General features: G+C 34.6%; 2 protein-coding genes across 6 annotated transcripts in view; both read left to right on the forward strand.

The window, feature by feature from the left end:
- The window catches only part of map4k3a (mitogen-activated protein kinase kinase kinase kinase 3a), a 75,353-nt gene extending 60,081 nt beyond the window's left edge, over nucleotides 1-15,272 (forward strand). For 4 of the 5 annotated variants that reach the window (XM_067387984.1, XM_067387986.1, XM_067387987.1 and 1 more), the window contains 18 exons: nucleotides 2,496-2,534; nucleotides 4,865-4,939; nucleotides 6,122-6,173; nucleotides 6,913-7,078; nucleotides 7,713-7,810; nucleotides 8,688-8,729; nucleotides 9,084-9,168; nucleotides 9,322-9,401; nucleotides 9,582-9,642; nucleotides 9,894-10,011; nucleotides 10,094-10,152; nucleotides 10,359-10,462; nucleotides 10,731-10,899; nucleotides 11,188-11,256; nucleotides 11,353-11,445; nucleotides 11,661-11,731; nucleotides 12,801-12,856; nucleotides 13,925-15,272. In XM_067387984.1, the coding sequence (XP_067244085.1) occupies nucleotides 2,496-2,534; nucleotides 4,865-4,939; nucleotides 6,122-6,173; nucleotides 6,913-7,078; nucleotides 7,713-7,810; nucleotides 8,688-8,729; nucleotides 9,084-9,168; nucleotides 9,322-9,401; nucleotides 9,582-9,642; nucleotides 9,894-10,011; nucleotides 10,094-10,152; nucleotides 10,359-10,462; nucleotides 10,731-10,899; nucleotides 11,188-11,256; nucleotides 11,353-11,445; nucleotides 11,661-11,731; nucleotides 12,801-12,856; nucleotides 13,925-14,012 (1,525 nt within the window). In that variant the 3' untranslated portion in view covers nucleotides 14,013-15,272. The remainder of the gene's footprint in view (nucleotides 1-2,495; nucleotides 2,535-4,864; nucleotides 4,940-6,121; nucleotides 6,174-6,912; nucleotides 7,079-7,712; nucleotides 7,811-8,687; nucleotides 8,730-9,083; nucleotides 9,169-9,321; nucleotides 9,402-9,581; nucleotides 9,643-9,893; nucleotides 10,012-10,093; nucleotides 10,153-10,358; nucleotides 10,463-10,730; nucleotides 10,900-11,187; nucleotides 11,257-11,352; nucleotides 11,446-11,660; nucleotides 11,732-12,800; nucleotides 12,857-13,924) is intronic. The other variant, XM_067387985.1, reaches the window with a different exon arrangement.
- A 203-nt stretch (nucleotides 15,273-15,475) lies between these two features.
- On the forward strand, nucleotides 15,476-21,747 carry pecr (peroxisomal trans-2-enoyl-CoA reductase). The gene is made up of 8 exons (XM_067387215.1): nucleotides 15,476-15,602; nucleotides 16,860-16,993; nucleotides 19,092-19,257; nucleotides 19,414-19,495; nucleotides 19,641-19,737; nucleotides 20,320-20,430; nucleotides 20,670-20,781; nucleotides 20,911-21,747. Exons 1-8 carry the CDS (start codon nucleotides 15,491-15,493, stop codon nucleotides 20,994-20,996), a joined length of 900 nt encoding a protein of 299 aa, XP_067243316.1. The 5' UTR covers nucleotides 15,476-15,490; the 3' UTR covers nucleotides 20,997-21,747.
- Nucleotides 21,748-22,331: the final 584 nt, after the last annotated feature.

Below are 22,331 nucleotides of genomic sequence, written 5' to 3' on the forward strand. Positions count from 1 at the left end.
ATTTTAAATGTTCTTAATGTTTTTAAGATGCAAGTAGTTGTGCTGTATTTTAAATATGGCAAACGTGTAATAATCGTAAATATAAAGTACAGAAATGTATTAAAATTATTCTATTAAGGATATTAAGTGCCATCCCTATGCTGCAGTTTTCACAACAAATCCCGCCCAATTGCTACTCAAAAATCGCATTCCAGCGGGTAAAATCCACGTTTTTGGTGTGTCTCCCTTGGTAAAATTCACATTCCAGTAGCTAAATATCATGTTATTTGTGGTCGCATCAACCCGTGTACATAAAAAAACAACCCGCGGCAATAGTGTTAATGTAGCCCAATTGGCAACACTGCGGCAGCATCCAATTCTGGAACAGTTTTTTAATGCCAGATACGCCATTGATCCGTTATACTGCCACCTATTGGTGTGGAGGAGAAATCATGCAAAAGTTGGGTAACTAGTAAAAAATTGTAGTAGAATATATATATATATATTTGTCTACCAAATTTTTATTCAAAAAGTGCCTGAGAATAGGGCAGTACTGAGATTAAAGTGTGTAGTATAGACCCCTTAAAAGTTTGTAAACATTGCAACGTTTCCTGGTGGGCGGGGCTTAGCTGGAGGCAAAAAGAGACGCTGGACTCAATGTTGAAAAGCGTAAGCTAGCATGTTTTAGGAGGGATTTATTAAACATAGATGCAGATGAAGGTTCAGAACTGTCCGAATATGTACAGTCACTGACTTTTTGTAAATTAACTTAAGTTTTGGATATTTCCTAGACAACATATGAATTACTTTCGGGTGGTTTGGGGAATTTTGTCAAAGCTTATTGTGTAATGTAACCTAACGCTGGGCTAACTATGATTATGGCTAGCAATGTGGATTATTTTAAGAGACCATTCAAAGGATGGCACACACATCTATCGCTGTATGTTTGTTTAACATTTAAGTGCGCTGAAAGTTGGCGACTTCACCTATAAAACAGAAACATGCTGATTTGTACTAGATAAAACCAACACACCATTGCATATGCATTGATTATTTTACCTGATATGGTATTATTTATGATCGTCTCCATCCAGTCTGTACGCCGTATTGCATTCAACCACAATTATCTTTTTGATTTCTGTGAAGGAATGTCTGCCGGGATCTGGTAAAACTTTAGTTTTGAACCAAAAGTCCTGTTCCTTCTATTCTGGCAGCCAAAAACACAACAAGACGACATTTTAAAGTCAAAACCTCAAACTTTTAGCGCGCCTGCTATGAGTTCTTATTTATGTTTTGCCTCCAGCTAGAGCGGTGACGTCACAGTGACGTAGGCGATTAAGGGGTCTATATAGTTGGTCATTGAATTTCAAAATGGCCACCACCATGAGGGTGGACCCACCTTATGTAGAATAAAACAGATTTTTCCAGGATCTGATATGACTGGAGTTGAATTTTAAATTTATTTAAATGCTGAATTGTGATTAGTTAGTTGTTCTTTGTGGCACCAGAATGAATACTAAGACATGCAGTGTGTTTCTCTGATGCAGCATTTTATTGATGCATAAAACCTAAAACTTCTTTTGCCGCTGTGGAAGAAATTTTAATTTTAACTTTAATTTTAATTAATCATAACTAACATTTCTTTCCTTATAGGGATAAAATTTTGATACTGTATCTCTCTAACGCCAGAATGACTGTGTGTCTAAAAATAACAAAAGGAGAAATAAAACTAGACAGGTTTCCAGTTTTGTTATGTATGTCCAACTTCGTGATTGAGGTATCCAGATTTGCCCCTACCTAGTAACAAAGAATTATACGTATATAGAACCAATCAAGTTGGAGGAAAATGATGTAATGAATTGTCACCTTTACCATGTTCCTTTCTTATAAAAACTGTGGGATTTTCTCTGAAATTGGTCTGAGATCAGTTGGTCAGAAGCATTTGAAGGCATTGTCAGGAGTCTCTTTTTACTGCTGCGCAGCAGGTTAGTGGAACACTAAAGATCTTAATACCAAGTGTTAGTGTTTATAAGGGATGAGATGTTGTCCGACTCGAAGCAGGTGTCAAAGCGGAGACGCCTAGGGTGACGAAGTGCAGACATCCCGGTTAGCTTAAGTCAGGTGCGTAGAGGAATTTATACCACACCACCTTGCGGGAACTGGAGTTTTTTTGAGAAAATGCGAAGCTAGTTTTTTTTCTACTGATTTTTTCTGTTATTTTAAATCCCTTTTAGTCCAGAAAACCTTACTGTTCAATAATTGAAGTGCAGTGTAGATAAACAACTTCTAGACAGTCGGAAGCAGACATTCTCTTAAAATTTAACAACCAAGCATTGGACAGTTTCCCAGTGTCATCAGAGACAAATTATCAGTAAATGTCTGTTTATTTAGTCTTAAATCAATGAAAGCTAATGGATCCCTTGATGTGTTATAAAACTGTGTTTCCACATGCTCTGTGCACTGAAAGAATCACCTATTACTTACCATTTTTCATTTGCTAAATTCTCTCTTTACAGGAGCCTCTTGAAATCTGTTGAAGAGGAGCTGCAACAGAGGTATGATGCCGTTTCTTTGTTTTTTGTCCTTCACTCCTGTGCTCTCTAATAGCTCTCTTTTCTTTGGCTTCCTCTCACTCTCTCTATCTTTCCATCTTTTTGCTGCTCTGTCAAACTCTACCCGTACATCTCTCTTTCTCTCTCTCTCTCTCTCTCTCTCCCCCTCTCTCTGCATAGCTGGTTTTTCATCTGATCAATATTTGATGTGACCTAACCTTGCCCTTTTGTGCTTGTCCGAGTGGAACCAAAGGCTGATTTGCTTGGCAATGCTATGTTGGAGATCTGTTATTTTTGCCACAGTATTAGTTTTCCATTCCTCAGGGGAAAATTAACCAGTTAGTCCCTCTAAATGAAATTTTCTAGATTGATCTTTGGGATTGTTATTAGTCACACTTTTGTTTAAGAGTCCATCTTTAAAGGGAATGTCACTGAATCATCAGACAAATGTTCACTTTGCAGTAGCGTTTTCTTTTGATGTATAAGAGCTCATTCACATAGGATGCATTCTTGTGTTCAAAAAGCAATGGAACATCTTGAGACAAAAAATGTAACTTTCTTTGTATGGTGTCTTAAAAACATGGCACTCATAGCATGAGATGCTGAAAAAATAATGAGATGGATCACAAAGGTCACATTAAGAGTCTGTTTAGTGCATATTTACATACAAACCGAATTCCGGAAATTTTGGGATTTTTTTTAATAAAAAGAAGAATAAAATGAAAACTAAAAGACTTTCTAATCACATGAGCCAATATTTTATTCACAATAGAACATAGATAACATAAATGTTTAAACAGAGAAATTTTACACTTTTATCCACTGAATGAGCTCATTTCAAATTTGATGCCTGCTACAGGTCTCAGAAAAGTTGGCATGGGGGCAACAAATGGCTGAAAAAGCAAGACATTTTGAAAAGATTCAGCTGGGAGAACATCTAGCAACTAATTAAGTTAATTGATATCAGGTCTGTAACATGATTAGCTATAAAAGGGATGTTTTAGAGAAGCAGAATCTCTCAGAAGTAAAGTGGGCAGAGCTGTGAAAGAGTGCGTAAAAAGACTGTAGAATACTTTAAAAACCGTGTTCCTCCATGTCATATTGCAAAAGCCTTGCAAATCTCATCATCTACAGTGCATAACATCATCAAAAGATTCAGAGAAATTGGAGAAATCTCTGTCTGTAAGGGACAAGGCCGAAGATTTTTATTGGATGCGTGTGGTCTTCGGGCCCTCAGACAACACTGCATCACTCGTCGGCATGATTGTGTCAATGACATTACTAAATGGACCCAGGAATACTTCCAGAAACCACTGTCAGTAAACACAATCCGCCGTGCCATCTGCAGATGCCAACTATAGCTGTATCATGCAAAAAGGAAGCAATATGTGAACATGATCCAGAAGCTCCATCGTGTCCTGTGGGCCAGGGCTCATTTAAAATGGACTGTTTCAAAGTGGAAAAGTGTTCTATAGTCACACGAGTCCAAATTTGACATTCTCGTTGGAAATCATGGACGGCGTGTCCTCCGGGCTAAAGAGGAGGGAGACCTTCCAGTGTGTTATCAGTGTTCAGTTCAAAAGCCAGCATCTCTGATGGTATGGGGGTGCATAAGTGCATACGGTATGGGCAGCTTGCATGTTTTGGAAGGCACTATGAATGCTGAAAGGTATATAAAGGTTTTAGAGCAACAGATGATGTCTATAGGGAAGGCCTTGTGTATTTCAGAAGGACAGTGCAAAACCACATACTGCAACTATTACAACAGCATGGCTTCGTCGTAGAAGAGTTCAGGTGCTGAATTGGCCTACCTGCAGTCCAAATCTTTCACCTATCGAGAAAAATACATCGAAGACGACCAAAAACACTTAAGCAGCTGGAAACCCATATTGGGGACCAAATTCCAACACCAAAACTCCAGAAACTCATAACCTCGATGCTCAGATGTCTTCAAACTGTTTTGAAAAGAAGAGGAGATGCTACACCATAGTAAACATACCCCCGTCCCAACTATTTTTAGACCTATAGCAGGCATTAAATTTGAAATGAGCTCATTTTGTGCATAAAATTATAAAATTTCTCAGTTTAAATATTTGTTATCTATGTTCTTTTGTGAAAAAAATATTGGCTTATGTGATTTGAAAGTCTTTTAGTTTTCATTTTATTCAAATTAAAAAAAAAAAAAAAACGTCCCTAACAATTAAAAACTACACAGGATGCCCTATGTGAATGGCCCATTAACATTCAATCTTACCCATGGGAAGTCGAATGGTGTTGCTTCAAATTGATAATCTTCAATGATTGAGCGCCGCAACCTTCTCAATCCTCATTAGGGGGCATGAGGCTCATTTGGAGGATGATGATGAGGTTGAAGATGATGGTGATGATCATGATGATGAATTGCAACAGTAAGTTCCTTTAATTCTATAGCCAATTTCTCCCTGACGCTCTAGAGGATAAAACACCTCATGATCATGATGCACTGGCAACTTATTGATGCAAGTGCCTGTGACTTTTTTTTTGTAATCCTTTGTGACTCATATGAGTATTTTAAAATTTTTTACTTCTGTTCTTTTAAATCAAATACTGTTTTTCAATGTCCCCTGAAAATGTTGCCAGTGTATCATGGCCTTGTTAGTTCCATGGGAATTATTCTTATATCTGTTTTCTTTTCTTACTGGACAGACTGTCTCTTTTTCCCTCTATTTAGCAATGCCATGGCTAGCAGGCGTTTTAGAATGTTGTGGTTCATCCAACTGCCACTTTAGTCATATTTTCCCAAGTTCAAATGCGAGTTAACTACTACCATGACACTTATAGCATGCTCTCTTAGTGATTTCTTATTCATTTAAAGAAATTGTTCAGGCAAAAATACTAATGTTATCATTATTTATTCATCGTTATGTTCCAAACATAATTGCTGTTATTAGTGACCACCAAAAAAATTCCAAAAAGCACCAAGCAAGTAGTCAAAATCACTTATGCACTGCATTTCATTCTGGAATTCAAAAATTCTCCTTTCGTGTTTCACTGTAAAAAATGGTAACACTTTATTTTGATGGTCCCTTTTGAACATTCTGTTAACTATAAGTAACTTTGCAACTACATGTCACCTAACTGTCATTAGAGTATTAATAGATCTGCTGACTCTTTATTGTGATTATCACCCAACAGACATTACTATAAGCAACTTATTCTAACCCTAATTCTACCAGTCTACTAACACTCTACTAACACTCTAATGAGAGTTAGTAGACACGTAGGTGCAACGTTACTTATAGTCAACAGAATGTGTTAAACGGACCATCACAATTAAGTGAAACCAAAAAAATAACAGCATAGAGGTTTGAAATGTCATGAGGGTGAGTAAATAATAACAGAATTTTCATTATAGGTTGAATTATTCCTGGGGCATTTGATTGCATGCTTATTTGTTGTTTGTTTCCTGTCCTTTATTGTACCCCTGTTGGTCCAGTGTCAGATGAAACCAAGCACAGAGGTCGATTAACATCCTGTTAATGCCCTCATATTATGTTTGTTAGTTGTAGTAGCATTGTAACTCAACTAATTGGATATCTGATTTGTCTCAGCACGAAAAACTCTACCATGAGGCCTAAGGTCCCCCCACCACTTCCTCCCAAGGTAACTATCCAAACAAGTTATGTGGTATAACATGTTTTTAGTAACCCTTTTTGTTTAAAAGTTACACTACCATTCAAAGGTTTGGGGATTTTTACTTTTTTTGAAAGAAATCATTACTTTTCAGCATTAAATCAATGAAAAGTGATAGTAAAGACTTTTACATTGTTACAAAATATTTATATTTCAAATAAATGCTGTTCTTTTGAACTTTCTATTCATCAAAAAATCCTGTAGTACAAAAAAAATATGAAGCACGCACAATTGTTTACAACATTGATAATAATTCGAAATTGTTCTTGAGTGCCAAATCAGCATATTAGGAGGATCTGTGAAGGATCATGTGACATTCAAGACTGCAGTAATGGCTACTGAAAATTCAGCTTTGCCATCACAGGAATACTTAATATTTTTAAATATATTAAAATAGAAAACCGTTATTTTAAATCATAATATTATTTCATGATATTACTATTCATACTGTATGAAATAAATGCAGCCTTGGTGAGTATAAGAAACATTTAAAAAATCATACCTACCCCAAAACTTTGAAAGGTAGGTGTTGTTTTGATTTAGCAGTTTTATTTTGAGCAACCAAGTCGTTCTTTTGCCTTGAAGCAAGCTTATTGGAAATCAGTAAACAGCTTCAACAGTTTTTTACATCCACTTTTTTTTTAGCAATCACACTATTGATCCCACAAAAGCCGGTAGCATGTTGCTAATTTTGTTCTGCTGTTTCCAGCCAAAGCCCAGTCCTGGACCTCATCAAAGCCCTTCTGGTGATCATGACGGTAACCAGGGCACAATAAAGCGCTGCCCGGGGCCTGAAAGCCCGGCTCGATCATCCACCAACGTACCCCCTCGACCTCCGCCTCCTCGACTGCCTGCAACCAAGCTCAGCAGTTTAGGTAATGAGACCAGTCGGGAAGAAAATGACCCGTGGGAAGTCCAGGGGGATGCTGGGATGTGTAGTCAGTTCGACGAGAGGCTGCAGGTCTCGTTTGACGACGAGGAAGATCATAATGAGGAAGGAGACAGTAAGACAGGCCCCTCCTGTGTTGAATTCAACTCTCCCTTAGTTCAACCCCAGTCACTAAAACCATTATTAGTCCCTTTAGTCAGCCAGTAGTGAGATTACATGTCATTCTTCCCCTTTCCCTCTCTAAGAGAAATGGCGTCAATGGTGTTGGCATGTGAAAATGTCACACACCCACTAGAAGACATCATGAATCACCCACTCCACCCTTGTAATCTTTTCCTTGTCAAAGTATTGTTCTCCTGTCAGTCATTGTTGCAATCATCCTTTTTGAGTCATTACACTTGTCTAGTTTGTATTGTGTCATAGTATGGTAGCTGCAAATCGCAACAATAGCTTAGTAAATGCAAAACATTAGATCGTAATGATTAAACTTCTTATGTGAATGTACATTTAAAGCACACTTTCTGTGTGCATCTCTTTTTGGATACCAATTTTAAGAAACATAGCTTTTAGGATTTATAAACAGAAACTAAACTGCATACTATATCTTTTCTTACCCACAGGCAATGGAATTAGCCCATCTGAACATTCGCCCTCAACGGAGAGACAGTCCACAATGCCCCCTGCTGTTCCTATACCAAAGGACAAGAAAGATTTTCTAGTATGGCTCTGATTCTTTGCATTTAAATAGTGATTCTTGTAACACTTATGGTTTCTGGGTAATGAATCTTTGACATGTTTGCAATATATATACACAAACCAAAATTTATTCAGACACCTTGAAGATTACATTTATTAATAGTAATACAGTTTATTCACTATAGTTTAAAAGAAGATCTCAAAGTTAAACTGTGTCAGAAATACTTCATCTTAATTATGTCAGATAACACTTAAGCAAAACATGGTCAGGTCAAAGTGTCTGAATAATTTATCAGTTTTACTGATAGTCCACTGTACACAATAGTAAAATAAATATCATAAATGTCTGAAAAACTTTTGGTTTGTGTGTATATATATATATATATATATATATATATATATATATATATATATATATATATATATATATATATATATATATATAATATATATATAATACACACAAACCAAAATATACACAATATTAAAAGTATTAATTTCTCTTTTTTTTTTTCATCTTACCACAAATGTTTGAATGGTGTCATTGTTTCCACAAATTAAGCAGCAAAATATTGATGTTTTGTGTTTGCAACATTGATGATAAGAAATGTTTCTTGAGCAGCAAATCAGCATATTAGAATGATTTCTGTAGCATCATGTGACACTGAAGACTGGAGTAATGAATGCTAAAAATTCAGCTTGTCATCACAAGACTAAATTACATTTTTAAATTTATTAAATAGAAAACAATTATTTTAAAAGGTAATAATATATCACAATATTACTGTTTTTATTGTATTTTCGATAAAATAATGCAGCCTTGGTGTATATATTAAATCTACTTGCATTCTCTTATTTTTCTTCAATTGTATTTATATGCATATGTTTTTTTCCCACAGAAGCCCATCAGCAATGGTCTCCCTCCAACTCCAAAAGTTCATGTAAGCGTACATAATAGTGTGCATGTCACCTTTTTGATGGTGGTGTTTGTTTTCTTAAGCCGGGGACACACTTAATGACAAGCTGAAATATTCTAAGATTGAGCTCAACACACAAAGACTGTTTCCTTCGACTTAATCAGATACTTACACAATTTAAACACCGACTGTAATCGCCGACTTAACGCAACTGGCTCTGGCTGGACGCGTTTGAGAGCGATCAGTTACAAGTATCAATTTACATTCATAATCGGCCTTACAATCGTTAAGTGTGTGCGCGGCTTTAGATATAAACCTTTGACAATGATTAATTTGGCCACTTCTGAGTTATTCATTGTGTTGTATTTTCATGTCCAGATGGGAGCATGTTTCTCTAAAGTCTTTAATGGCTGTCCATTAAAAATACACTGCGCTACCTCATGGATCAATCCAGACACACGAGGTGAGCTCAGTTAATGTGTCTCAGTTTGAATCTGGCTAATATTTGTGTTAATGTTAATATTTCATGGTTCGTTATTGTATCTATTCATTTTGCCTACATAATATCTCCTCTGAATATTGAATGTTTTTCTTCCTCCCTGTTTATGCATTTCAGACCAGTATCTAATATTTGGAGCAGAGGAAGGTATCTACACCTTAAACCTTAATGAGCTGCACGAGACGTCCATGGAGCAGGTATGATGCTATTTTTTCAAACAAATGTTTAATTTTCTAAAAAACAAAGTTGTTTTATTTAAAAACGAAAGGATTAAAAATGTTTTGGGAAAAACTCATTTGTATATTGTCTGAGTGTGGCGTGCTTCTTCAGTCAGTCGTTTTTGTTTTGTACTAAAGCTATTTTTGTGTCATTCTCAGCTTTTCCCCAGGAGATGTACTTGGCTGTATGTCATGAGCAACAGCCTGCTATCAATATCCGGTAAGCTGTGCTTTAAAAAATATCAGGTTTAGCTTTTCAGATTACAAATGAGTCAGAATTAGTTTCTTTTTTTTAAGATTGCTACAATTTTAGAATTATGTTTATTTTTTAACACACTTTACATGATAGTGTGGAACTGCTTATAATGTGATAATACTTGATTAGTAACTTTAGTAACATGTTATATATGTCAAGTGTTACCTGATATTGTCCTGTTTCTCTGTTTTGAAATAAAATGGGTGTTTCCACAGGAAAAGCATGTCATCTTTACTCTCACAGTCTGTCTGGCCTGTTTGAGCACGCTCGACAAATGCAGAAACTCCCTGTTGCCATACCAACACACAGATTTCCTGACAAAATGATCCCCAGGTAAATGTTCAGATCTCTTTGTGTGCGTAAGGATGTGACCAAAATGTACATTTTTCATTCTTCATTTTTATTTGAATTTCAGGAAATTCTCAGTGTCCAATAAGATCCCTGAAACAAAAGGGTGTCAGAAGTGCTGTGTAGGTGAGCAGATCCCGTACTTTTATTCCTTTCTGTATTTCTGAATTCAGTAACATATATACTTTGGATGATGTCAAGCATAGAATTAAAGTGCCCCTATTATGCTATTATCCTTTCATGTAGTGTGTAATGTAGCTGTGAAAGGTCTGCAAAGTAATAAAGGTATTATATGGTATATTGTTTCCATATGTTGTCTTGTTTATTCTCAGTGAGGAATCCTTATACTGGTCACAAGTACCTGTGCGGTGCCTTTCAGTCCAGTGTTGTCCTTTTTGAGTGGGTGGAGTCCATGCAGAAATTCATGTTGGTCAAGGTGAGCCCAGTGTCACTGGTTCCATCACCAAAACAATGTTAAAGGGTGACCTGCACATTAGCATCACACTAAAATCCATGCGGAAAAGGTTTGACAACTACAGGTGGTGGAAAGAGATATAATATAGGCCACATTATTAGCTATTCATGTTTCCTTTAAGCTTTTAAAATTGCTGATCTTCTACTTAGGACTTGAGGGTTAAAATTGCTTTACTTGGCATTTTCAAAAGCAGGCTGTTCCAAATTAAGCATTGACTCATTCCCTGCAGAGCATAGACTTCCCCCTGCCGTGTCCGCTGGAGGTGTTTGAGATGCTGGTGGTTCCAGAGCATCAGTATCCTCTCATCTGCATAGCTGTGAGCAAAGGGATGGAGCTTAATCAGGTGGTGCGGTTTGAGACACTCAATCCCAACTCTACCTCCAACTGGTTCGACTCTGGTGGGTACTTCAAAACATGACATCATTATCACACTGATTAAGATTTATGAGTCCTTTAATTGCTTTACATTATTAATTGTATTAATTAATGTTAATTTTTAAAATAATTTTAATAATTAATTACAATCATTTATAAATAATTTAATTTTTAATTTATTTTTTTTACCAAAAATTGCCTGTTTATGCATTTGTTCATATATATATGCATGTATGTGTATGTGTATTTTCAGTTTGACTTGTAGAATTTTAGAAATGCATACTTCTAGAAAATTGTCATTGTTGTTTCAGATACCCCACAGAGTTGTGTGATGCATGTGACCCAGCTGGAGAGAGATACAATTTTAGTCTGCTTGGATCGTAAGTACAGAAAATGCCATTAATAGATTATTAAGAGATGCATGCATATCAAAAAATCAGATATAGTGATTAATTGCCTCTCTTCTTCCTCTCCAGGGTGCATTAAGATTGTGAATTTGCAAGGTCGGTTAAAGTCCAGTCGAAAACTCTCAGCAGAACTGACTTTTAACTTCCAGATTGAATCAATAGGTATGGGTCCTTGGTACATTAAGGGTGGCTTGAAGTAAATTTTCCTCCATATTAGCATAACTCCTCTCTAAGCTCACTGAATTTAACAGTTACCCTTCAGGTATATCTAAACACACTTTTCTGTGGGATTTTTTTTTGTAGTATTTAGTTAAAAATGCATTTAAATCTGTGTTTTAATAGCTCTCTCTCTTTATGTATCTATCTATCCCTCTTAGTTTGCCTTCAAGACAGTGTGTTGGCTTTCTGGAGACATGGCATGCAAGGACGCAGCTTCAAGTCCAATGAGGCAAGTCTAAGTTTATTTATATGTGAGAGATAATGTACAGACAGCCTGTCAATAATATCAAGAAAAAAAACACTGATGGTGTGATTAAGACCCCGTTATGAAGAAGAAAATGAATTTATATATATATATATATATATATATATATATATATATATATATATATATATATATATATATATATATATATATATATATAATATATTATGTAATTTAATTATATATATATATATATATATATATATATATATTATATAATATATTATGTAATTTAATTATATATATATATATATATATATATATATATATATATATATATATATATATATATATATATATATATATAAAATATATTATGTAATTTAATTATATATGTGTGTGTGTGTGTGATTAATGTGCAATAAAGTTTACTTTTTAATGTTACTTTTTAATATGCTAGTTAGCTGATTTATTTTACTACATGTTAACTTTTTTTTTAATTCTTTCTCATTCAGCTCTTGATAAAATATGACAAGATCTCAGAGTTAAACCGTGTCAGAAAAAAATAATCTTAATTATGTCAGATAACACTTAAACAAAACATGGTCAGGTCAAAGTGTCTGAATAATTTTTGGTTCCAAATTTTATCAATTTTACTGGTAGTCCACTGTATGAAGAATTTTTGGGTATAATCATAGTTTACTTTTCCTCACTTACATAAATGAACTATAGTATCCTGCACCCACTAGTAAAAATATATCAAAAATGTCTGAATCATTTTTGGTTTGACTATATATATATATATATATATATATATATATATATATATATATATATATATATATATATATATATATATATATATATATATATATATATATATATTAACTAATTTAAGTCACAAAATGGTTATTATGGTGAAGCATACAGTTTGGTAGTTATTATGCAAAAATTTGAATGTTTATTGCAGCGAAAGACCATTCAGGATCAGAACGTATATCAGAGAGTAGTGTAAGAAGAAAAAAAAAAAAGATTTGTGTTAAAATATATGACATACATTTTTTGCAATCACATGATTCTGTTTATATTCCAGATTACACAGGAGATTTCTGACAACTCAAGGATATTTAGACTGCTGGGTTCCGACAGGTGAGAAGCAGCCATCCAATTATTAAAAATTATTAATTTTAGGAAGATCTATTGACAGAAATGCAATATAATATACATAACTATGTTTTCAGTGGTGTATAAAGACCTTACATAATGAACCATTATGTTTTTATTACCTTATAATGAGCCATTTCTATCTCATACACCTCGGGTCCCCTTGAATGTTAAAGGGCTAGTTCACCCAAAAATGAAAATTTGATGTTTATCTGCTTACCCCCAGCGCATCCAAAATGTAGGTGACTTTGTTTCTTCAGTAGAACACAAATGATGATTTTTAACTCCAACTGTTGCTGTCTGTCAGTCAAATAATGGGAGTGAATGGGAACTCTATCAATAAGAGTTGAAAAACTTGTATAGACAAATCCAAATTAAATTAGCGCAATCAGACCTCACTAAGTGAATGCTGAACGCAGTTGAACATAGTGGTGTTTTAGAGGTAAAAAATGATATAAATACTGTTCGGTTTCTCGCACAAACCGATCGTTTCGTGTCTTAGGACATCAATGTGTCGTCACGAGCCGCAGGGTTTAATTTGGATTTGTCTATTAATATTTTTTACTCTTATAAATTGTGTTACCATTCACTCGCATTATAAGACTTTCAGACGGCAACGGTTGGAGTTAAAAATCATCATTTGTGACTTTGTTTCTACTGAAGAAACAAAGTCACCTACATCTTGGATGCTCTGGGGGTAAGCAGATAAACATCAAATTTTAATTTTTGGGAGAACTATCCCTTTAAATCGCCATTTTGCGTCGGCATGTTTCTACAGTAGCCCTAAACGGAGTTTACTTGACTGGCTTCTCTCTGCTGTCTCAGACAATGACATTTTTGTCCTGTGTTGGCCACCGCAGCTTCTCTATATTGCAATTCGCAACCTCACCGCTAGATGCCGCTACAATTTACACACTGCACCTTTAAGTCATAATTTAATTAATATTTTACACTTCATTACTGGTGTGCCAAACCATGATTTATAATGTAGGGCATATATTTGCAGGAAGGGCATCAGGTCAAAGGTATTTATTTTTATGTTATTCTTTTTAGAGTGGTGGTTTTGGAGAGCCGGCCAACAGACAATCCAACAGCACAGAGCAATCTCTACATCCTCGCAGGCCACGAAAACAGCTACTGACCGCAATGCATCTTGGGGCAAAAACACTACATGCCGGAATGCAGCGTTACAAAAGCCTTTGATTTCATGTGGCCCGTTGACAACTGGCCACATCTCAGAAGAACCACAGATATGCTGCTGTTGGACCACCGAGAGCACAGAGGAAGACTTGAATGGATATAAAGATTTCAGAGAACAGATAGGCCGTAACTGCATGATGTACTACAGTATGCACTTTCACCCATAACTGTTTTAGACGCCTCGCTTTGGTTTGGCTTCTAGCAGTTTTAATTTATTTTGTAACTGAAACACATTTTTTTTTCTTTGTTTTTTTCAAAAATAAGCAAGATTTCTTTTGTTTTAAGCCACTACTCTCACTTGACGCTAACCACACAAGTGCTTGAAGACACGTATTTAATTCATGTACATACAGTCATAGTATTGTTGAGTTGTACTCTTTGCATTGGTTATGTAGATATCAGTACATTTATGTTGTACAGGTTTGTGGCAGCGTTGGCTGTTGTAAAGGACTGTGAGATGTTGGGTACTACTTAAAATGACCTCTAGGGCCACATAATTTTTGTTATATGCAATGGTTTAAGAATCACAAAGCTGAAGTGCCACACTTTCCAAGACTTGCCTTCTTAATGTCTTTTAGTTTTAATTTTTATCTTTTGTTTTTATTGTAAAACCTAATCTTTTTTATATAAAGCCAAATGGTGTTTTATTGAGCAACTTTTCATTGAATGGCCCTCGTAATTGTTTTTAACTCTGTGGTATGCACTCACTTCAAATTTGCACAATGTTATTAAAATGTTGACGTGTATATGTAAGTGTATGTTTAAAACCATACAGATAATAACATATATAGATATATACACATGTATTTTTTTGTAAATGTGTACATGTATAACCCTAATAAGCAATAAATCATAAGGATGTTTATACATTCTTTTAAACAAATCTGTAAGACTGAATTCTCAAGCTTGTTATATGGATGGCATCACTGTCTGCATCCGGTTGTGTTTGTCTGTAATTTGAGTGCTGTACACACTATTTACAAGATGATGATGGAGTTTGTGAGTTGCTGTAAACATTCTGCAACATGGAGTTTGACTTTCAGAACTGTCATTGAAAGTAAAGGAAATTCCACCATAAGAAAAGAAAAACATATTCCTTGAGTTATCTTGTTTGTTTATCTGTAATTGACAAGTTAGTACGATTATGGAATTAATTTTTTTCGTTTTGTGTCAGTGTACATAGTGTAAAATAAAATCACATGGTTTTACATACTGAGATGTCTTTTGTGTTTTAATAATAAAAGTATAAATTTCGCGTAGTATTTTTTGAAATGTACAAAATCTAATAACAATAATAATTATTAAAGTTTAAAAAGTGCACAAAACACAGGAAGCTAATCAACACACCCGGAAGGTGACTTTTATTTTGAAAACATTTGTAAAGACTCTTGCTTCACAGTCCGTCTCGTCACAGATACTATGGCTGCGTCCAGTGTTTTTAAAGCAGGTCTTTTCAATAACAAAGTTGCAATCGTGACAGGAGGCGGGACTGGGATAGGAAAAGCTATTACTTCTGAACTCTTACAGTTAGGTATGCATTTACTGGTTTTACGGATGGATTTGTCCTTGTCTTTGCGTACAGTAACGTTGGATAACAATGAACTTTAGTCCAGATATTGAGCAATTTACAATTTTTTTTTTCCTGTTCATCAATCACCAATTTAACTATTACCAAATGCAATGTTTTAATGTTTTTAGATCATAATGTCCATTTAAGGCAGGTGAATAGGGTAACATGCGTTGAAATAGATAATGATTATGTATGTTTAAATGTTTTTGAATAAATGCAATTGAATGTTAAATGATATAGGAACAAATACAGATAATAAACGTCGAAGTGCTACTAAAGTGGGAATTTCTGGCTCAGTGCATTGTTTTGAGCATTTAAATATAATGTATTTTAAGTGAAATCTGCAGACACAAATAATTAAAGTCTAGTACTGAAAAGTGTATTTTGAATCAAAGGCATATCATTGAAGAAAACAAGCCCAACATCTCAAAATTGACCAGTGCTTGAAAAAACAATGGTTTTGCCTGTATATTATCTTGACTTAAAGGGTTAGTTCACCCAAAAATGAAAATAATGTAATTTATTACTCACCCTCATGTCGTTCCACACCCGTAAGATCTTTGTTCATCTTCAGAACACAAATTAAGATAAATTTGATGAAATCCGATGGCTCAGTAAAGCCTGCATAGACAGCAATGGCACTTCCTCTCTCGAGATCCATAAAGGTACTAAAAACATATTTAAAACAGTTCATGTGAGTTCAGTGGTTCAACCTTAATATTATAAAGCGACGAGAATACTTTTTGTGCACCAAAAAAACCCAAAAACGATTTTTTTAACAATATCTAGTGATGGCTGATTTCAAAACACTGCTTCAGAGCGTTATGAATCTTTCGAATCAGTGATTCAGATCGCGTTTCAAACCACCAAACTGCTGAAATCATGTGACTTTGGCGCTCCGATTCACTGATTCGATTCGTAAAGCTCCGAAGCTTCATGAAGCACTGTTATGAAATTTAATTTGTGCTCCGAAGATGAACAAAGGTCTTAGAGGTGTGGAACGACATGAGGGTGAATAATTTATGACATTATTTTCATTTTTGGGTGAACTAACCCTTTAACTATTAAATATCTTGCACTTAACTATTTAAAAATAAACTTAATGAACAGTATTAATAATGATATATATATATATATATATATATATATATATATATATATATATATATATATATATATATATATATATATATGTCTCAAATATCACTCATGTTGTAGGATGCAATGTGGTCATATCATCCAGAAAGCTTGAGCGTCTGGAGTCAGCAGCAGAAGAGCTGACACAGAAAATCCCTCCATCCAGCCCGGCTAAAGTGACCCCTATACAGTGCAACATTCGGAATGAAGAAGAGGTGACAATCTCATGGAACTGTATTTGTTCATTGCCTTAATGTCAGAGAAGCATGTGTAAAATGTCTTTGTTTTTAGAATGTGAATTTAGGAATTCCGGTTTCTCCAACTGGCAATTCCTGTTTATATAACGGCAGTATAGAGTCATTGTGTGTCAAAATCAAACAAATTTCAAAAAATTCCCCAGGTTAAATTTTTGATTTTGTTCATATTTTTTCTGAAGAAAGACAAACATAAATGGTGATGAAAGCCAAAATATTAAGAGTCATGAATTAATATTTATTGAGTAATCCACTATTTTGTGGAGGGGTGTCAAAATGACAATTTTCATCTGAGGTTTAGTAAATGGTAATTTTCATCCCCCTCCACAAAATAGTGGATTAATCAGTAAATGTTCATCCATGGCATTTAATATTTTGGCTTTCTTCTTCATTTATGTATGTCTTTCACCAGAAAAGAACGAAATAATTAAAGGTGCCCTAGAATCAAAAATTGAATTTATCTTGGCATAGTTAAATAACAAGAGTTCAGTACATAGAAAAGACATACATTGAGTTTCAAACTCCATTGTTTCCTCCTTCTTATATAAATCTCATTTGTTTAAAAGACCTCTGAAGAACAGGCGACTCTCAACATAACACCGACTGTTACGTAACAGTCGGGATCATTAATATGTACGTCCCCAATATTTGCATATGCCAGCCCATGATCAAGGCATTAGACAAGGGCAGCCAGTATTAACGTCTGGATGTGCACAGCTGAATCATCAGACTAGGTAAGCAAGCAAGAACAATATGAAAAATGGCAGATGGAGCAATAATAACTGACATGATCCATGATATCATGATATTTTAAGTGATATTTGTAAATTGTCTTTCTAAATGTTTTGTTAGCATGTTGCTAATGTACTGTTAAATGTGGTTAAAGTTACCATCGTTTCTTACTGTATTCATGGAGACGAGAGCCGTCGCTATTTTCACAACTTCATTCTTTATAAATCTCTCCAACAGTGTGTAATGTTATCTTTAGCCACGGAGCACCATCAAACTCATTCAGAATCAAATGTAAACATGCAAATAAATACTATACTCACATGATCTGATGCATGCATGCAGTATGCATGACGAACATCTTGTAAAGATCCATTTGAGGGTTATATTAACTTTGTAAATGCACTATATTATATTCTAGAGCTCGGGGGGCAGGGAGCATGAGATTTAAAAGGGCCACAGCCTGAATCGGTGCATAGTTAATGATGCTTCAAAATAAGCAGTTAAAAAAATTAATTTAAAAAAAACTTCACAGGCACATTCAGGGGACAACTTAGACTTATATTACATCTTGTAAAAACTGGTTCTAGGGCACCTTTAACATTTTTAGCTGGGGACATCTGGTTGAGTTGACACGGAATTAGAGCTGCACCATTCTGGATAAACTGAGATTCACAGTTTTTTTTTTGTTTAAAATAGATCACAAATCTAAAATAACATGTAATTAACTAGGGGTTCTGACACAGTATAATTGCTGCAGTCTGTTTAAAGATGTTTAATTAAGTTGAATGAATTACTTCACTTGTTTCATTACTGAATGAATCAATGTCTTTGCGCGAATCTCTTGATGGCAAATTATTTTTAAGTCACTTGTCGCCACCTAGTGGCAAAACAATGTAATCAATATAATTATAATTTGAGGTACCAAATTAATTTCAATAGGTGATTTGATTTTCCCTATTTTGACCGCTACCATAGACATCAGTGTTTAAATCCGAACTATAACTTTAATCTCAGTACTTCTGTGATAAATGGAATATTTGTAACACAGAAAAATAACAAAGACTGTGAAGCTGTTTCATACCTATTCATGACCACTGCTCTCTCTGGCTCAGCGGCAATGCCAATGCAGATTTGAATGTGATTTTGTCTAAGGTTTAAAAGGCACAGGCAAATCACTGTCATTTAGATTGCATGAGTATTTGAATGGAGATCGCAATCTTTTAGCGATTAATCGTGCAGCTCTGCATCGAATGAACCTATAGGATCGGATTATAAAGCAGCGTGACACTACAGAGAAGATATATTATTTAGCTCTCATTTTTGACAGGTGAAGAACCTGATGGCTTCCACCCTGAAGCTCCATGGGAAGATCGACTTTTTAGTGAATAATGGAGGTGGGCAGTTTTCCAGCCCAGCGAACATGATGAGTGCAAAAGGCTGGAATGCTGTGATTGACACCAACCTCAACGGAACGTTCTTATGCTGCAAAGAAGGTTCGGCATAGAGGTTTAGCTATCGGCTTTTGTTGTGAATGTATGTGTAAATTGACAGCCTTATTTTTTTTTAACTAAATAATGAATTGACATGTTGAAAATTCCGGATACTACTACAAGAGCTACTCGCAGACAACTTGTGCTCTTGATTCGTAGCATTCAATGCATGGATGAAAGATAATGGAGGTGTGATTGTGAACATCATTGCGGACATGTGGAAGGGTTTCCCTGGAATGGCGTGAGTTGGTAAAAATATTGGTTAATAAAAATATTGTGTATTACTTTACATTTAATGGCTTGTTAAATATTCATCCTCTTATTGTAATGCATTTTGGCTCCCTTTCAAATCTATATTTAAATTGCTAGACTTTTTTTTATGGCAGGCACACAGGAGCCGCCAGAGCTGCAGTGGACAACCTGACCAAGAGCCTGGCCATTGAGTGGGCTGATAGTGGGGTCCGGGTCAACTCTGTGGCGCCGGTTAGTGTCAATTTGAAAGCATCTACTGTATTTGCATAGTGTTGTCCAAAATGAGGTTGAATTGTTTCATTCCACTATATTTACAGCTAAATTCACTGTTGGAGATGGATTAGCATGCTGAGGACATCTGCTGGTTAAAGCAGTGCAACAAAAACATGTTGTACACACTTTAAAGCCACAGTGCATGAGCTTAGAATGAACAAATCGTTATCGTTTGTTGGTGTGGACGTAAATATAGTTATCGTTCATGGAAGGACCTTTACAGTGTACGTAACATTAACAAAACAGAATACAATCATTATCGCAATTATTTGTATGGCAATTAATCGTCAGCACAAAATTCACGATTGTGACAAGTCTACTGCAAAATTAAAATGTAAATATAAGTTAATTAAATCTGGAAAAGTAGCTTTGTCTTGCCTGAAAAGTTTTATGACCATATCCATAGTATTATAACCTCATGAGTTTTTAATAAATGACATGCTTTTATTATATATTGCAGTTCTAATTTAACTACTTGAATTGTGTTTTATTACAGAAATTGTGTGTGTGCATTTTTGTTTTTGTGTTTCTTGACTGTAGGGAACTATCATATCCAAAACTGCAATGGAAAACTACAAAGAATATGGTCCTACTCTGTTTAGGATGTCAGTGCCATTTAGTCCGGCTAAAAGACTCGGCGTTCCTGAGGAGGTATCTTATAACCTATCATAATGCTGACATTTTGAAATACAGAAACTAATCAAAGATCAGAACATAATTACTGCAGCTATATACTGTATACTCAGCTATATAGCTGTATGTGTGAAAATAAATATATGTGTATGTTTAAATAATATGAGATTGAAATAAATGTCTGTTCTGCTCAAATCCTTAATATTTAATATAGATAATAATATGTATAATAATTATATATTTAATATTTCTATCAGATATCGCCTGCTGTATGTTTCTTGCTGTCTCCGGCTGCCAGCTACATTACTGGAGCAACGCTGAAGGTCGATGCAGGACAGAGCCTGTACCACTCTGTGTGGGAAATCCCAGGTACCCACGTTCGAGCCGGATGAGGGCATAATAAAAAATGATGTATTTGTTTCGAAATGAAAGGCAGATGTTGAGTCTTACTATAAGTATGCAAATGCTTTCAGTTTCTGTTTGTGTCTCTCTGATCAGATCACAGTTCCTGGCCTGCAGCCCCCGAGGGAGAAAACACAGACACATTGAGAGAAATCATGAACATGACCAAATCCAAGCTGTGAATCATAACAAAACAAGTCTAGACTGTCAAACAGCTGCTCTTTATCATAGCGTGGGTGGAGCACAAATGTGTTTTTTTTGTTTTTTGTTTTTTTTGGTGCAAGGAATTGCAGCATGTCTCGACTGTGGCCTTTGAGTGATGCTCACTGAATTTCATCATTGCATAATTAAACTCTTAATAGTTCTTGAGGAACTGTGTTTAATCAATGTATATATATGTGTAATAGTATGTGAATATAACATTTGTAATTGTGAGATTTCTAAAAATAACATGTATCAACTGTCACCATGAGATTACAAATATATAATGCATTGTTTTAAAAAATATATATATTTTCTACTTTTAAGCATTTGCATTAGTTTGATGGGTCATTTCTGTTATGAAGTAGCTTTTTATCTAAGTAATATAAAAAAAAGAATATGCCTGTAAAAGGGTGTACCAGATTTTCAAAAATCTGCTCTACACACTTCAATTTTAGTAAATATAGTTTGAATATTTACACTATATTAAGAAAATGAACAGGTTGTTTTAACCATTTTGTTATTTTCACAGAAATACCCACCATCCTTGAGGATTATGTTGACTTTTGTTAATTAAAGTGATATTACAAAAGACAGTAATAAAAGTTACATTTAATTAGGACACATGAAAAATAAAAACATTTTGAATTGAAGCAATATTCCCAATATAACATTTAGGTTGAAATATTTTTATTAGTGAAAGGGAAAAAATTATGTAAAATCTAGAATATTTTTAATAAACAGCCAAGTTAGCAGCTAGATCACAGTACTCAAGGACAAGACAAAAATTTGATCTTCATCTAAAACCAAAGTGGTGAAATCAGTGAAAAAATACTATAGTAATTTATAGTAAATACTATTGTAAAATACTTGAATTAATTTGTTGTGGTAATTCTAAAGTTGCTGTGGTAACATAACTATAGTAATATAAACAAATTACCCAATACTGTACTAAGTTTTCTACAACTAAAATATACACTGCAGTTTACTGTAGTAAAAACTAAAGTATAATACAGTATTTATTACAGTTTATCAGTTCACTATAGTTACAGTATGCTGTAGCATTCATTAACTAAGTGTTGTAAATACTATAATACATACAATATAGGCTACTACAATTTACTATGGTTCAAAAACACTATAGTATTTACTATAAATTACTATATCAGTTTTTCACATGGGTGTGATTGAGTGATATCCAAACGTGGTAGTTTTTGCTCGTGTTTCAATATAAAATCACGCTTTTATTATTAAAATCTTTTTTTAAGTTCATTGTCAGGGGGAATGAATGATTAATCGGTTTTGTTGGCATCTTA

Source organism: Chanodichthys erythropterus, chromosome 6, assembly GCF_024489055.1.
Source record: "Chanodichthys erythropterus isolate Z2021 chromosome 6, ASM2448905v1, whole genome shotgun sequence".
Classification (NCBI taxonomy): domain Eukaryota; kingdom Metazoa; phylum Chordata; class Actinopteri; order Cypriniformes; family Xenocyprididae; genus Chanodichthys; species Chanodichthys erythropterus.

Bases quoted from the DNA above. Each gene is read 5' to 3' on its own strand.
- pecr (XM_067387215.1), top strand. From the start codon at position 15,491: ATGGCTGCGTCCAGTGTTTTTAAAGCAGGTCTTTTCAATAACAAAGTT. The intron at 19,496-19,640 runs GTGAGTTGGTAA...TTTTTATGGCAG, and splicing joins AAGGGTTTCCCTGGAATGGC to GCACACAGGAGCCGCCAGAG. The intron at 20,431-20,669 runs GTATCTTATAAC...TATTTCTATCAG, and splicing joins GACTCGGCGTTCCTGAGGAG to ATATCGCCTGCTGTATGTTT.